This window comes from Muntiacus reevesi, chromosome 9 (assembly GCF_963930625.1).
Source record: "Muntiacus reevesi chromosome 9, mMunRee1.1, whole genome shotgun sequence".
NCBI classification, from domain to species: domain Eukaryota; kingdom Metazoa; phylum Chordata; class Mammalia; order Artiodactyla; family Cervidae; genus Muntiacus; species Muntiacus reevesi.
The window spans coordinates 36,771,025-36,787,693 of record NC_089257.1 but is presented as its reverse complement, the minus strand read 5'-3'; the positions used below and the strand labels follow the sequence as shown (position 1 = coordinate 36,787,693).

The 16,669-nt window shown below is 44.6% G+C and overlaps 1 protein-coding gene and 1 non-coding gene across 2 annotated transcripts; both read left to right on the top strand.

The window, feature by feature from the left end:
• The first annotated feature begins 8,798 nt into the window (after window positions 1–8,798).
• RPS3 (ribosomal protein S3) lies at window positions 8,799–15,554 on the top strand. The gene is made up of 7 exons (XM_065944865.1): window positions 8,799–8,916; window positions 9,729–9,859; window positions 10,118–10,211; window positions 11,737–11,831; window positions 12,599–12,786; window positions 14,930–15,126; window positions 15,481–15,554. Exons 1-6 carry the CDS (start codon window positions 8,887–8,889, stop codon window positions 15,121–15,123), a joined length of 732 nt encoding a protein of 243 aa, XP_065800937.1. The 5' UTR covers window positions 8,799–8,886; the 3' UTR covers window positions 15,124–15,126; window positions 15,481–15,554.
• LOC136176119 (small nucleolar RNA SNORD15) lies at window positions 9,459–9,608 on the top strand. Its single transcript, XR_010664497.1, has one exon. It is a non-coding gene; the product is annotated as a small nucleolar RNA SNORD15 (small nucleolar RNA).
• Window positions 15,555–16,669: the final 1,115 nt, after the last annotated feature.

The following is a 16,669-nucleotide window of genomic DNA, read 5'->3' as shown; positions in this document are numbered from 1 at the left end:
ATTGAGCTGCAGGAGTTGCTTGTATATTTATGAGATTAATTCTTTGTCAGTTGCTTCATTTCAGTTGTGGCTTCTTAGTGGTGGAACATTATCAGTAATGTCTGGAAAGTGATATTGCCTAATTCTTTAAATTCCTGGATATTAGTAAGTAATTTTATCTGGGGGAGATAAGGTTTTGACATTAGAAGACACTTTTTTTTTGTTGGTAAAATGAATTAATAGTGTGGTAAATAGGTTAACCTGCATGGTGAGGATAATCGGGCAATAATGGCCTATAAAATACTTAGCATAGTGCCTGGTACATTATAAGCTCTCAATACATGTAATTATTAGTGTGTGAAATTCCCTCGTTGTTTACATAAGCAGCAATCTTTGAAGAGTGTTGTGGTTAGAAGCACTTGAGCCCCTGCATGCTAAGATCCTGGTTCAGACCCTTCCTGATGAGCAAACAGGGGTAATGGAAAAAAACTATAAGTTTCAACGGGTCACTGAACTAGAAAAACACCTGGCTGTTTTGGGATCTTCCTGGAAAATCACTCATCTGAGTCAGAGCCGAGTTAAGTCAGCCAACCAGGGCAAGAAGAATGGAAGGGGACGAGGTTGTGGATCCACTCCACAGAGAACTCTGGATTTTCCAGTGTTGTGCGGAATGGAAATATATATAATATCAAGGAGAAAATGAAACAATATGTAAATGTATCTGTTCAAGAAATACTTGTTTGTCTATCTTTAAAATGGATAATTGTGAGTTTGAACCACTGTGGCATTTATATTCCTATGGATATATTTAAAAGAATGACTAACTGCTTTATTTTCAAGAGTTTACATTATGATGATACTGGAAATCATAATCTTTCTGAATTTGTTTTTACTTAGGATGAAAAGTTCTACCTGTGTTAAAGTTCTGCATAACTTGGAATGGACAAAGGAAAACTGCATCCTTCAAACTCTTGTAGAGAGAAAGTGAGCACAAAAAAATGAAGATCAGCACTCTAGCTGTATAACTCAGCAGTGGAATTGCTGGGGTTTGGGGGCCCACAACCAACATTCCTCAGGATACCAAACTTTCCAAGGCAGCTGTGCTAATTTACATTCCCCCCATCAGCTGTGGAGACAAGTTCCACTACTCCCAATTTCTCCCCAGTTCATTGGCTTCGTGGAGGCCTGCAACATTCATGAAGCAGACATGGCCACTGTCTCTCTGGGGAAGGTCAAGGCTAAGTAGAGGTAACTTAAGAGCCTGGACCCCTTCTGGGGCTTCTGAGCCTGTGAAATCAGAGTCTGGAGAACTAGATCAAAGAGTTCTAATGACATCTCTCTACACTTGTTGCTGTAGAGAGGCAGCCAGCCCCCCATTGTATCCCAGTGATGGTTTCATGCCAGGCCTTGGCTCCTGCCCACTCCCTTTATCTCTGAGCTAACCAGTCACCGTTCACATGGCCTGGCTCTGGGCAGGAAGCTAGGCATTTGATAGCACTGACTTGTTACCATCTTGCTTCTGTCCTCCAGTCACCTTAGTGGAGTCATGGTATATTCAGACCTAATGTATGGACTCCACTAGTCAGATCCTGGGAAGCCAGCCTCTAGCCTCTTCTTGTGTGTGTGTGGAGAATGCTCACCTCCCAGTTATGTACTGTCCCATATTCTCAGCCCCTTGCACAAGGTTAACCAAAAATGCCCAGTTGGCTAGTGACCAGACAACAGGGTGAAGAGTGTCTGGGGGGAGGGCACCAGCTCCAGCCCCACCCCCCCCCACCCCTTTACTGGGAGTTGATCAAGGCCCTGTAGTTGTCAGTTGTGGCCGCCAGAGGGCGAAGTTCGCAGCACTTTGGGAGAGCCGGTTTAGGAATGATGGAATTTCCACTTTCCAAAATCAAACTAGACAAACTCACTGTCTCTGCGTGCTCCAGCTGTGTTCGCCGTCCTTCATCTGAGTTTGGTAGCATCCCCTCAAGAAAGGTCTTTTTAACCTGCCTGCCTACCCCCTCCCTCCCCCTCCTAGCCCTTACTGGCCATGGGGCAGGTCCTTGTTGCAGCCGTCCTCGGGGCCCCACCTCCCCAGACCAGACGCTGATCTCATACGCCTGGAGGAAGCCTGGTGAGTTAGGATCTCCTTGGCCTTTTTCTCTCCCTTGGCCATGTCCTTCTGCTTCCGCAGTCTGATCTCTGACACAGTTTTTCCCATATCTTTCTTTTAAGGAAGACTTCTCTGCCCCTTACATTATTATAGTCTGGTCCTTCTACTCATAGCAAAGAGTGCCTGGTGTGTGTGAAAGGAATTGGTGGGTCCTGGCCTTCTGCAAAGAGCAGAGGTGTGAGCCTGCATGTTAGTGTTAGCAAGTTGACTCACCCTAACCAAAAACATTGAAGATTAGCATAAACCTAAGTGCCAAGTTGTTTATTTGCACTAAAAGCAGTGATAATCTGTCCCACTTAATGAACACTTTCCACATTCTAGGCACTATGCTGAGTGCTTTAAAGACACCATTTATTCAATCATAGAAATCCAGGAGGTTAATGATCATTTCTTCACTTCCCAAGCGAAGAGTCTGAGACTCAGACAGGTTAAGTGACTTGCCTGAGATCACAAAGCTTGCAAGTGGTAGCAGTGGGACATGAAACAGAACGAGCTGGCTTCATTATTTCTGCACCCTCCTGCCCCCTGACCAAGCTGTCCACTCCCTGGGGACCCCCCTGGCAGGACACCAGTGTCCTTCAATGGTGCCCATGCATTGCAGTGATCCCATCTGTGTGACACTGCAGGTGTACACCATTCATCACAGAGCATCTCACTGCCTGGAGAGAGATCTGGAAACATGTGTTCCGAAATGTTTACGCTGCTTAACCAGAAGAGTGGCATATTTATTTGCTTCTCTATCTTTTCAATTCTTTATGAATGTATTTTATTTTTTTAATCAGAAGCTATTTTCATAATGCTGGGGGGAGTCCTTCTTTTGCTCGCATTCATTCTGACTTGTGTGTCTGCCTGTCTGGCAACACATAAGTGTTGAGTGTCCTGTAAACCTCTCTTCAAGGGTTGGAACTCTGTGACATCTTCTCCAACACTCTGCCCTCCTCAGTGCCCTATTGTCCCTACCTTGATACTTACGATGCTTATCACACTTATTTACTTATCTGTATCCCCAGCACCCAGCCCCAACTCTGAGCTTCTGGAGGGCAGGAGCTCTGCCAGATTCAATGTCCCCATGACCTGATATGGGCGGTGGATCAGAGTAGTAGTAACTAAAGCTATTTCAGCACTTACTGAAATGGAGCAGGACCCTATGACCCTTGCCCCTCATGTCCTCAGCCTGCCTTTTGTCTGTGGAAAAACTTTGGCCAAAAAATAAATTTAATCAGAGAAGTGAGGAAATGCTGAAACAAAGGAAAATAGTCTATCAAGACTAAATAATAATAGTTTAGCCATTAAGCATAGTCAAGGACCTTTAGTTCCTCTTCAAGGGCTATAGTTAATATTCTGAGCCTTTGAACTGTCTCACAGAGACTGAAACCCCCACCAGGTGGAAGAAGTTAGCTACATGATGACTGGACTGTAGCCCTGATATAAACTGCCACAACTGCAAGAATTGGGTTCAAAGAAATGGGAACATGCAGATCCTGGAACTAAAGACTCACTGTACTTAAAAGAATGAAGAGGACACCGATCAGGGCACTGCAAGACCGATTTCAAGATGACTTTTAAAGCTGACTGTGCTGTTTCTGAATGTAACTCCCTTCCTTCATCTATAAAAGTTCTTGCCCACTGATTGCCAGTGGTGGGGAGTCAGTCTTTGGATAGGAGTCTGCCCTCCCCATCGGTTGCCTGCCTCCGAAGTAAACCAAACTTTCATTTCCACCAGATTGTCTCTTTGTTGGCTTTTGAGTGTCAAGCAACCAAACCCCAACTTTCAGTAACACTATTATGTTCCACTACTATGTTTACTATGTACTAAGTATTAAATACTTTGTCTGTATTAATTAATTTAATCCCAAATCATCCTATGGGGTGGGTTAGGGATTATTGCCATCCCATTTAATTTTTGTTTTTATATTTTGGCCACTCTGCATGGCACGTGGGATCTAAGTTCCTTGATCAGGCACTGAACCCACACTTCCTGCAGTGGAGGCGCCAAGCCTTAACCACTAGACCACCAGGGAAGTCCCAGGGCCTCACTTTATAGAAGAAAAAGGTCCTGTGGAAGAGGGTGCTGTGACAGACTCACTGTTCTGGCTCCAGAAACAAAGCTGAATTCTGCCTGAGGGGCCTCCTCCACCCTCGCTCCAGTCCAGAGCTGATCTGGGTCAGAGTAGGACCTCAGGAATTCGCATGAAACAGTTCTGAGTTTCCCAGCATCCCAAGCAAATAGGAAAACAAGATTGGCACATAATTCCACTGTAATCTTTCATTCAGTAAGTCTGGGAAATAAGTGCCTACTCTCTGCCACTTTGCCTAATCTCATGGAAAGACAGAAGACATCATTGATTTCTGGGGTTGAAGAGATTAGGGCAGCACTAGCCAAAGGAAGTATAAGAGTCACAAATGAAAGCCACATATGTAACTAAATTTTCTAGTAGCCACGTGAAAAAAAAAAAGCAAAAGAAACAGATGAGCTTAATTTTAATAGCATATTTTATTTAACTCAATGGAGACCTAGGCTCAATCCCTGGGTCAGGAAGGTCCCCTGGAGAAGGGGGTATCAGTAGTGTGAGCCTTTTAAAAATGATACAAAACAGTAAATTTTAAAAATTTGGGGGGACTTCCTTGGTGATCCAGTGGTAAGGAGTCGGTGCTTCCACTGCTCTCGGCCCAGCTTCCATCCCTGATTGGGGAACTAAGATCCCACAAGCCACGCAGTGAGGCCAAATAAAATAAATGAAACTAAAATAAATGAAACAAATAAAATAATGAAAACTATTTCAAAATTTATCCTGTAATATTGTTCTGTTGATATTCAGAGACTCAGTTCCAGGTTCAGAGTGAGTCACTGATGAATTTTAATCAAATCATTGAAAATGCGATGGCATCATCATATTTCACTTGAAGGTGTTATTATCTAAAGTACTTGATGACTGGGATGTACCTGGTGATCCAGTGATTGGAAATTCGCCTGACAATGCAGGGCACATGGTTTGGATCCCTGGCCTCAGAGGATTCCATGTGCCTTGGAGCAACTAAGTCTAGTCACTGCAACTACTGAAGCCCGAGCACCTAGCCTGGGCTCTGCAACAAGAGAAGCCACAGCAACGAGAAGCCTGAGCACCACAATGAAGAGTAGCCCCTGCTCGTTGCAACTAGAGAAACCCCATGCACAGCAGCAGAGACCCAGTGCAGCCCAAAATAAATAAATAAACAAAATAGTGATGACCAAATAGAGTGGATATTTTCCTTGATCAGTAATCCCTTAAGAGGTGCTCTAGTGGAGACTGATGTACCCTCTCTCTGTGAATCCAGTGTTCCCTCAGGACCAGCACAGATCCCTGGTTCTTTTATTGAACACTAGAGAAAGTTGTCGGCTTATTCAGGGGTCTTGTAGGAAAAAAATATAAGTCACTGAACACTCAGCCCAGCTAGATGCTCACCCTCAGGGAAGAGCAGGCCTTCGGGGAAGCAAGACCTATGCAGCCTGGTTAAGCAGAAGGGCTCTTTACTCCTCCATCTCACATGCTCAGGGAACAGGGAGGCAGGTACACCCAGTTTCACTCTAAATTCTCTTTTCTTTTTTTGCCAAGCTCCTCTAGTTGGATCCACGTATGCTAAATACTTTCTATGAGATTCCACTGTACTGGTCTTGAAGTAACTACACTGTTCTCCAAAACTGTGGGCTATATTCTTTCCACCAAGCAAGCCTCACCTTTGATTCCCAGGAATTTCAGGACAAGACTTGTGTGGCACTCACACACACATTGCCCTTTCTTTGCAGCTCCAGGTACACTTCTGGGGCGTGAACGGCCAAACTGAGTAAACCCTGTTTACATTTTGGATATTTGGGAAGAGATTAACAACTCACTCTCACAGTCCCAACATTTTATTTTTGGCTTCACTGTGGGGCATGCATTGTCTTAGGTCCCTGACCAGGGATGGAACCTGCACCCCTGCAGTGGAAGCACAGAGTCTTAACCACTGGATCAACAGGGAAGTCCCAAAGTCAGATATTTTTTTTTTTTTTTTTGGCCACATGGAGCAGCTTGTGGGATCTTAGTGCCCTGACCAGCAATTGAACCTGGGCCCTTGGGAAAAAGCAAAGTCCTAACCACTGGACCACCAGGACATTCCCTACTTTTAATGGGAATTCAGTGTATTGTGACTACTATTATTTTTACAGTGTGATTTTGAGTGATATAATGTCTTCTTATAATACATAAAGAGGAAGGCATCATGATAAAGGCTTCCTTCATGGGTTTTCTCCTGGGACCAGAGGACAATACCCAGGCAGGCATCCTCTTGCGTCGTTGGGAAGGGGCAGGAGATGAGCTACCATGGAGACTCCAGAGGTAGTGTTTACATCAAAGAACTCTCCATGGTCTGATCCTTAGCTTTGAGTCTCTACAACTTGGTTTTGTGGGTATTCCAGTAAGAGACAAGGAAATTTATATGAGCCACACTACTAAGAACTGATCTAAAACCAAAATTCATTAATTAATTTCTTTGACAATCAAACTTTGATTGACACCAGGCCTGAGTCAGGCCATATCCTAGACTCTGGATGTAATGAACAAAACAGACTTGGTCTCTGCACTTATGAAGCTTATGGTCTAGTAGGAGAAACGCATAAACAGGCCATTCCAACCCAGTGAGGTGAGTATGCTAGTTACAGGTATAGCTAGAAAAGGCCCAATCCTAGAGGAAGTGACAGAGTGAGATGACATGGAGAAAAAGCCTATTCCTGATTTTCCTACCTCAGTGAGGGTTGTCACTAAGCATCTAGCGTGGATGTCATTTTCAGTTCTCCCCTCAACCTCAATCCATCATGAAGGTACATTAGGTCCACAGCAAGTCCCTTTGGATCATCCACTTCTTTCCATCTTCCCTGGTCCCTCTATACAGACTCCCCCCAGAATTCTGTTAAGTCCACGATTATAGGATCAGAGCATCTCAGTATTAGAGCTGTTTCAGCGCTGGGGAAAAGCTCAGATGGCTTCTAGGACCAGACAATCAGTGAGCGAAGCTGCCAGGAACCGTGGCACATTGGAAAACGCTTTCCCACATAACGGGGAAGGAGAGTGCTGCTATGAGAAAATGTGGGGCCACAATTTTGATAGATTTTCTATATTTTTAAGAAAAATGTAAAACAGTTTTGTAAAGAAATTTTCTAATGTTTTAAATAGAAACAAACTTCAGATTTAAAATGAAAGTGTTCATCACAAGGAAACTTTTTCTGTTTTCAATTTATTTTTGTGTCTATATGAGATGATGGGTGTTAGCTGAATCTTTTGTGGTAATCATTTCATGATATAAGTAAATCAAGCCATTATGTTGTGTGCCTTAAACTTATACATTGATGTATGTCAATTATTTATCAATAAAACTGAAAAAAAAACTATTGGGGAGGTTTAAGGCATGAAACGTGCTGATGTCTGAAAGTAACTTTGAAATGTATCAAAAGATGCATTGTTGGGTGGATAGAGGAAAGGATAAATATGTGATAAAGCAAATATGGAAAAAATGTTAATTGCAGGACCTAAGGGATGCATATATGGGTGTACACTGTAAAATTCTTTCAACTTTTCTGTATGTTTGAAATTTTTTGTAATAAAATCTGTAAGGGGAAATTTTTTTAATTGAAAAAGAATTGCGAGCCACTATCGTGACTTCTGTTACAAGCTGTGACAGACTTTATGAATGTGAGGTAGAGGTAATGAATTAATAATATAAAGGTCCTAAAACAGTCCTTAGAATATTTAATACATATTATATATATTATTATTATCAGTTTGCAACAGAGGAAATGGACACAAATTGGAAGAGATATGTGCCTCACTGAATTTCATTGAGGGCTTTCAGCCGAAAAGCCCTTTTATTTTTTTATTCTTTTATTTCATTAAAGAATAAAGTGAGCAGATGAGTGTGTGTTTATACCTGGTTTTAAACTGATGAGAACTGGACTCTAAACTCTGAATTTTTTAAGCTCTGATTGAGATATTGGCTCCTCTTGTCTATGGGATTTTCCAGGTAAAAATACTGGAGTGGGTTGCCATGCCCTCCTCCAAGGGATCTTCCTGACCTAGAGATCGACCCCTCATCTCTATGATCGAACCATCATCTCTCTCTCCTCCATTTGCACGTGGGTTCTTTACGACTAGTGTCATCTGGGAAGCCCCAGGTTTCTGGATATGGTTGTTGTTGTTCAGTCGCTCAGTTGTGTCCAACTTTTTGCGACCCCATGGGCTGCAGCACGCCAGGTTTCCATGTCCATCGCCATCTCCCGGAGCTTGCTCAAACTCATGTCCATTGAGTCGGTGACGCCATCCAACCATCTCATCCTCTGCGTCCTTCCCTTCTCCTCTGCCTTTAGGCTTTCTAAAGGCAGTATCAGCGTCTTTTCCAATGAGTCAGCTCTTCGCATCAGATGGCCAAAGTATTGGAGTTTCAGCTTCAGCATCAGTCCTTCCGATGAATATTCAGGATTGATTTCCTTTAGGATTGACTGCTTTGATCTCCTTGCAGTCCAAGGAACTTTCAAGAGTCTTCTCCAACACCTCACAGTTCAAAAGCATCAACCCTTGCACCGCGCTTTTCTCTTTCCTTTTACCAAAGTGAAAACTACACTTCCCATGAACGCTCACAGGCGTCGAGGTCGCGCAGTTCTTTGTCGTCGCACAGCGCCCTTTATACGCACTTCCGCCCGCTTGCCACTTCCTTTCCTTTCGGCGGCTCGCGGCGGCAAGATGGCCGTGCAAATTTCCAAGAAGAGGAAGGTGAGATCCTGGGGCCCGGTTGCAGGGAACTGTCGCGTTTCGCGGGTCAGGAGCTTCTCTGGGTGCTATTGCGAGACCTACAGCTCTTCGCTATACCCGGGGCAGCGGTTGGACTGTGTCGCTTTCCTGTGGGCTGCGGATGGCGGTGGATTGAGCGCAGGCCCGTGGCTGCCGAGAGCAGTATGGCTGGGATAGGAGGGACGGATTTCTGCCGGTTCCGGGCGGAGACCAGAGATGAGCACTGAGGGCTCCTCGTGCCCTGGAGGAGCGCTTGTGAGCCTTTCTTAGTCAGTAGTTAGTAAAGTTAGTAAACGTGATGTTTTGAGGGCATGAGCCTTTTCCTTCATCGAATCATAGCTTTGAGAAAGGGAGGTAGCAGTGTTTTCTTGCCTTCTTCCCAGGCGTGTCTGGGTGCAGCCTTCTGACCCCGAGGACCTCAGTTGGGAAGGTTACTGACAATTTCTTGTTCTATCTGGGGGTCAAGGAAAAGTTCTGGGGAAATAGAGGGAAGGGGCCTGGGTAAAACGGTTTAATTTAAAACCCTTCAATGAAGAGGAGATGACGAGTCTGACTGGAGGTGTTCTCTTTGTCCAGGTGCCCCCTACCCTGTGCCGCGTTCTGTGGCACAGTTTTAAGGGCCTGGGTCAAAGTTAACTTCCAGAAGATGACGTAGAGGCATTTGTCTGAGAAGGGTTGCTGTATTTCCTCTGGAACGTTGGTTGGAGGTGTTGAATTTTGATTAGGGTTGCATTGACTGGGCTAGAAAAGTGATCCTATGTCCAGATCCTGATTTTCATTTTACTTTTGGTTAGTTTGTCGCTGATGGCATCTTCAAAGCTGAACTGAACGAGTTTCTCACTCGGGAGCTGGCTGAAGATGGGTACTCTGGAGTTGAGGTCCGAGTTACGCCAACCAGGACAGAAATCATTATCTTGGCCACCAGGTAAAAAATTCATTTTTTCTGGTCATCATGTGTAATTGTTATCTGCTCTAAGGTGATTTGTTTTGTAAACTTAGCAGAACAACAATTGAGTCTTAGTGAATGAGTTTTTAAGCTGCATTAAAAAAAATGATCTCTTAATTCTTGTCATCCAAAATTTATACTTCTTTGTGTCAGATGAATTGCCACACATGTGCAAGATTTAAAACTACATCTGTAATGTTATGAGAGCTGTGAATTGTTGCTCTTCATTTTTCTCAGGACACAGAATGTACTTGGTGAGAAGGGCCGGCGGATCCGGGAGTTGACTGCTGTGGTTCAGAAGAGGTTTGGCTTCCCTGAAGGCAGTGTAGAGGTGAGTGATCCTGGCTTGTGCCAGAGGCTACTGTGGGCCTAGAAATGGCTCTTCAGGATGGTGCTGTGCTGTGCTTTGTCACTTAGTCGTGTCCAACTCTTTGTGACCCCCATGGACCCAAGGCTTCTGTCCATGGGGATTCTTCCAGGCAAGAATGCTGGAGCTGGTTGCCATGCCCTCCTCCAGGGGATCTTCCCAACCGAGGGATTGGACCCAGGTCTCCCACTTTGCAGGCAGATTCTTTACCATCTGAGTCACCAGGGAAGCCCTCTTTAGGATGGTGCTTCTGAAAACTCCTATTATCACCCTGAAAAGTTACTTGTGATCAGTGAGTATTACAAATGGATTGGTATTTTGTTGAAGTTCTTTTAATAAGCAGGCAGCAGTAATTTATATCCATCTAGGATATAGTAATGATACATAGGAGAGATTGGCTGCCAATTGATCTCCATGATTTGGCTGTGGAAAGGTGAGGGTAGAAGAAAAATGAGGAATGGTTCACTTCAGTCTACGTCCCTGAGTGTGTGTTAGATGTGGGCATTAGAAGCGCTTTAATACTTTGGTAGTAGGGAAGTAGATGGGGAGACAGTGGAAACAGTGTCAGACTTTATTTTGGGGGGCTCAAAAATCACTGCAGATGGGGACTGCAGCCATGAAATGAAAAGACACTTACTCCTTGGAAGGAAAGTTATGACCAATCTAGATACCATATTAAAAAGCAGAGACATTACTTTGCCAACAAAGGTCTGTCTGGTCAAGGCTATGGTTTTTCCAGTGGTCATGTATGGATGTGAGAGTTGGACTGTGAAGAAAGCTGAGCGCCGAAGAATTGATGCTTTTGAACTGTAGTGTTGGAGAAGACTCTTGAGAGTCCCTTGGACTGCAAGGAGATCCAACCAGTCCATCCTAAAGGAGATCAGTCCTGGATGTTCATTGGAAGGACTGATGCTGAAACTGAAGCTCCAATACTTTGGCCACCTCATGTGAAGAGTTGACTCGTTGGAAAAGACCCTGATGCTGAGAGGGATTGGGGGCTGTAGGAGAAGGGGATGACAGAGGATGAGATGGCTGGATGGCATCACCAACTTGATGGGCATGAGTCTGAGTAAACTCCGGGAGTTGGTGATGGACAGAGAGGCCTGGCGTGCTGCGATTCTTTGGGTTGCAAAGAGTCGGACACGACTGAGTGACTGAAATGAACTGAATAGTACAGTGAAGGGCTTCCCAGGTGGCTTACTGGTAAAGAATCTGCCTGCCCGTGCAGGAGATGTGAGTTCAGTCCCTGAGTCAAGAAGAACCCCTGGAGGAGGGCATGGTAACCCATACCAGTATTCTTGCCTGGAGAATCCCAAGGACAGAGGAGCATGGTTGACTGTAATCAGTGGGGTTGCACACTCAGCCACTAAATGAGAACAAGTGTAGTGATACATAGAGTGGTGTCTGTTTGTATCATGAATGTGCTGATTTTTAGTTGAAAACAGTGGTGAGTGTAACAAGTTTAAGAATGTGCCTTGTTTCTTTAAAGCTTTATGCTGAAAAGGTAGCCACAAGAGGACTGTGTGCCATTGCCCAGGCAGAATCTCTGCGTTACAAGCTCCTAGGAGGCCTTGCTGTGCGGAGGTAAGAGCCCTTATGATTGTGTCCTTTTGTGAACCAGTATATCAGCTATTTTGTTAATTTAGTAAGTGGACTCTGTGACAGGCTCAGCTAGTCTCTGAGGACTTTAACAATAAGACATTGCCAATCCATGTTGTCACTAAACTGACAGCCTAGTTAGGAAGACTAGTAAAGACGCAAGTGTTTAAAACAAGTGGGTGGTGTTACAGTAGAGCACTATGTGCAAGCTGTGCTGTAGACAGGTTCCCATAGGAGGAATGCCGTAGGCAAGGATGTGCAGAAGACTGCATACCTGGTTTGACTGCCATCTCCACCATGTAGAACGGTGATTCTCAGAAGTTTGGTGCCTGGGCCAGCATCAGTGTTGCCAGTAAGAATTGATGAGAAATAAACATTTTCCGTTTCCAACCCAGACTCACTGAATTGGGGAGTCGGGGGAATACAGCCCAGCAACCTGTCTTGATAAGCCCTCCAGGTGAATTTTGTACACACTGAAGTTTGAGTGGTTCATTTTGACCTTGAGGCGATTCTATAATACGCAGCCAAGTTTGGAAAGCCCTTGATTAGGAGGAACTTGATGTGTTTCCCTAAGATGGCGTGTGGTGGGAGTGGAAGGTTTCTGTCTCTTGGGGCAGGCTCTGGTCACACTTCCTCCGCACTGAAGGGACACTGAACGTAGTCCGTGCAGGCTGCGGCCTGCTCTGAAGCGGGCGGGGTTGAGCGTTCTGCCTGGGGTGACACACGTGGCTCTGTCCCGTGTGTGCCCACAGGGCCTGCTATGGTGTGCTGCGGTTCATCATGGAGAGCGGGGCCAAAGGCTGCGAGGTCGTGGTGTCTGGGAAACTTCGAGGACAGAGGGCTAAGTCCATGAAGTTTGTGGATGGCCTCATGATCCACAGTGGGGACCCTGTTAACTACTATGTCGACACTGCCGTGCGCCATGTGCTCCTCAGACAGGGTGAGTAGCCAGGAGTGCTTGGGGCAGTGGGCTTTAAATGGGTAGACCTGGTTTTATGTATGCTCTTCAGTGTTTGGGAAATTTGGGATATAGTGGAATATTTCTGTACTCTTTGGGTTCATTATTGAGCTTCATTGAAGAGAGTTGGTTTGTCCTTGTCTCAGCCACTGGTGTACCCTTCAGTGATGACACGATGACGAGTCAGAAAATGCCGGGACCAGCCGGCAAAATGAACAAGTCTCGACCGCAACCACACGGAAGCCTGAGAAAAAAAAAGATGATAGTATAAAGGATGGGGTCGAGAGGGCTGAATGCTCTTTAGGCAAGTCAGCTATTTTATTGAGTAGAACAGCTACCTTTATACTAGTACAAGCAGAAAACATAATTCATAAAAAATGCCATCTGGTGTCTGTCAGATCAATACAATTCTTTGTTTTAAGTGATTGCAGAAGCTTACATCTTGTTTTTGGCATTCCCAAAATAAACTACTAAGTGAAGGTCACTACTACGTTTTTCTCAAGGAAGAACAAAGGAGGCCCAGCAAATATTTTACTACTTTATCATGGGGTGGCGGGACAGGGAATGGCCCCCTTCAAGGCCTTTTCCCAGGGCCTATTTGGGCCTTGAGCAGGCCGGCTCCCCGCATCTCCCCCTTTTTTATTTATTAAAGGCCGAGCCTCCCTACTCATTCCTCGAGAAAAAGCAGACAAGGTTATTTTTTCAAAATACGGGAAAATTTCACAATTTTTTCAGTGACCAAATTCATAATGCATTGTAAAATACATGGTCCACAACAAAGAAAACAGAATACAATAACAAGCACTGTAAGCAGGTTTTTCCACCAATCACTCGTAAACCAGGATTTAACTTGCTCCCAAAAAGAAAGGGAGGAATCCTGCATGGAAAGTATTTGATGTTGAAGATCATTTACAGCATCAGACACATTGGAAGATAAATCTGGGATATACACACAACATTCTACTTTTATTACAGCACAGGTCATTTTTTCTGACTCATCGGCAAAACCCACCATGGTAAGCCATTTACAACTGACAAAGGCATGGCAGTGTATACCCAACAAGCAGAGGCATTATGAGAGTCAGCATAGGAATGAGTCCAAGAAAGAAAAAAATTTCCTTTGGCTCTGGGAAATGCTTGATTCATAACAGCGCATGCTAATGCAAGCACCAGGTAGGAGAGAGAAATGTGTGGATTGGTTGTATCCGCAGCAATGTGTCTTGCTCGTTCCACGAACTCATGCAGTTGTTGATCTGTTGGCAGAACATTCCTCTCTCGTATCTGCATACTCTCCATTCGAGCTGTCAGCGACCGTCTCCGTCTGGCGTACCAGCCTCTCCGGGAGCCAGCGCGGTGCTTCGGCATCGTTTCTCTTATTTTTTCTCGGGATCCCCTCTGTACTCACGTATTGGGCGGCTGCGACCGTGTAGCCCAATCGAGTCCCTGTTCGGGCGCCACTTGCCGGGACCAGCCGGCAAAATGAACAAGTCCCGACCGCAACCACACGGAAGCCTGAGAAAAAAAAAGATGATAGTATAAAGGATGGGGTCGAGAGGGCTGAATGCTCTTTAGGCAAGTCAGCTATTTTATTGAGTAGAACAGCTACCTTTATACTAGTACAAGCAGAAAACATAATTCATAAAAAATGCCATCTGGTGTCTGTCAGATCAATACAATTCTTTGTTTTAAGTGATTGCAGAAGCTTACATCTTGTTTTTGGCATTCCCAAAATAAACTACTAAGTGAAGGTCACTACTACGTTTTTCTCAAGGAAGAACAAAGGAGGCCCAGCAAATATTTTACTACTTTATCATGGGGTGGCGGGACAGGGAATGGCCCCCTTCAAGGCCTTTTCCCAGGGCCTATTTGGGCCTTGAGCAGGCCGGCTCCCCACAAGAAAAGGCACATCTTGCTCTTGGTCCTTGTCGGTGCCACGTTCTGTGGTGCTGTGCGTGGGTTCCTTTTGCAAAGTGTCCTGTCCATTGATTGATTAGAGGCATTTGTCTGAGAAGGGGACAGACGCAGGATGCTTGAGTAACCTGTTCTTTTCTTCCTTCTGCCCTGTTCTGTTGTGTAGTGGGGAGCAGTGGAACTATAGGTAGGTCTTAACTATGGCATCTTCTAGGTGTGCTGGGCATCAAGGTAAAGATCATGCTGCCTTGGGACCCAACTGGTAAGATTGGCCCTAAGAAGCCTCTGCCTGATCACGTGAGCATTGTGGAACCCAAAGATGAAATACTGCCCACCACCCCCATCTCTGAACAGAAGGGTGGGAAGCCAGAGCCGCCTGCCATGCCCCAGCCGGTACCCACAGCGTAATAGGTATGTTTGTAAGGGCTTCTTGGGGCATAATGGAGCAGTATTCCACCTAGTGAATAAAAAGTAGATTACACTTGCTTTACATGAGAGGACACAGATTGGAGCCAGGGACTTCATTTAACCCTGGTATTCTTTTGGGAAGAGTGTTTGCACTGTCTTCCTTTGTTCAGAATTTGCAGGTCACTCTTATATAGTAATGAGCTATTCTTCCCGCAGTCCCTTAAAACAGAGACGGCCTCTCCTATGCCTAATGCCTGTTATGGTGTTTGTTTCTCGATGTTCCGTGTGTATTAATTTTCATGCAAACCAGATACTCGGGTGAATTTTCTGTTCTTACTGTACTTTGTTTGCTTTCAGGTCTCCTTGGCCGCTGGATCTGGAATCTGAATGTTGCTCTGCAAAGACCTTTAATAAAATCTTTTTAAAAGACACGTGGCCTACTAGACTCTACATCTAGTATTCAGGCTGAGGGTAATGTCACCCCATGGGAGCATTGCTTGATAGATTCTTAGGACTGCCTGGTTCACAGTGTTTCTGTGCTTTTCTTAAAGATCCTGTTGGTTTCTGTGTGAGGAGAGGGGCAGAATGAGAGAACCCAAGCAGAAGAAACCAAAGTAACCCTCTCCTTGTGGGGGAGTAAATCTGGTGATGGTGAAGGCTGATCATTAACAGTACAGCACCTTGATTGCCTCAACCTGAAATTCGGGGTTAAGGGAAAGCAAATGCTGAAGAGCCTGATGTTCAGAAGTAGGTTCACCTAAGCATTATAATGCTGTGAACAGAATCTACATCTCTATGTCCTTGTTCTCTTATCCATTATCTTCTAGTAAAGTATAAAAGGGTACTTAAATTAATTACTATTCAGTCTGAGGATTTAAAGAGTTTTCTGCTGATAAGTATTTATAAGAAATTGTATTGTCTTCATTTATTCAGGTGAAACTAGTGAGGGACGGGCTGGCATGAAAATCCTACAAGACTAAAGGTAGTGAATTGTGTTGAGAGCATACTGACATCTGTGTTGTCCCCTTTTTAATAGAGCATTGGATGTTTCTACTGACTAGACAGTAATAAACTGTAATAAACAAAAACAACTGTTTTTGTCAGTGTTAGTGGAATTGAGACCATGTCTTGGTGGTAAAAGTACTCCCACTGGGATAGCTATTACTGGGATAGCTATTGGGTTAATCACCGTTTACTGTGTTCCAAGGAATAGGCTCGTATATGTGTATTTCATCTTGTGGCTAGGAACTAGAGCCTGAATACCAAAACATTATCCTTACTCTGGGGTGGCACATTTCCAGGAGTGAATCCTTTCTCAAGCTGAAGAAAGTTTTCTGTAATGGGCCAAGAAAGGTGGTTACTGAAAATTGTGTTTGAACTGAGCAAAGCGGAGGTGTCGGAAAGGTGTCGGAAAGTCCCTTGGACTGCAAGGAGATCAAAGCAGTCAATCCTAAAGCAAATCAGTCCAATGAATATATTCCAATGAATACTCATTGGAAGGACTGATGCTAAAGTTCCAGTACTTTGGCCACCTGATGCTGGGAAA

Coding starts and splice junctions, on each gene's coding strand:
- RPS3 (XM_065944865.1), top strand. CDS start 8,887: ATGGCCGTGCAAATTTCCAAGAAGAGGAAG. Junction 9,860..10,117: donor ATCATTATCTTGGCCACCAG/GTAAAAAATTCA, acceptor CATTTTTCTCAG/GACACAGAATGTACTTGGTG. Junction 12,787..14,929: donor CCATGTGCTCCTCAGACAGG/GTGAGTAGCCAG, acceptor GGCATCTTCTAG/GTGTGCTGGGCATCAAGGTA.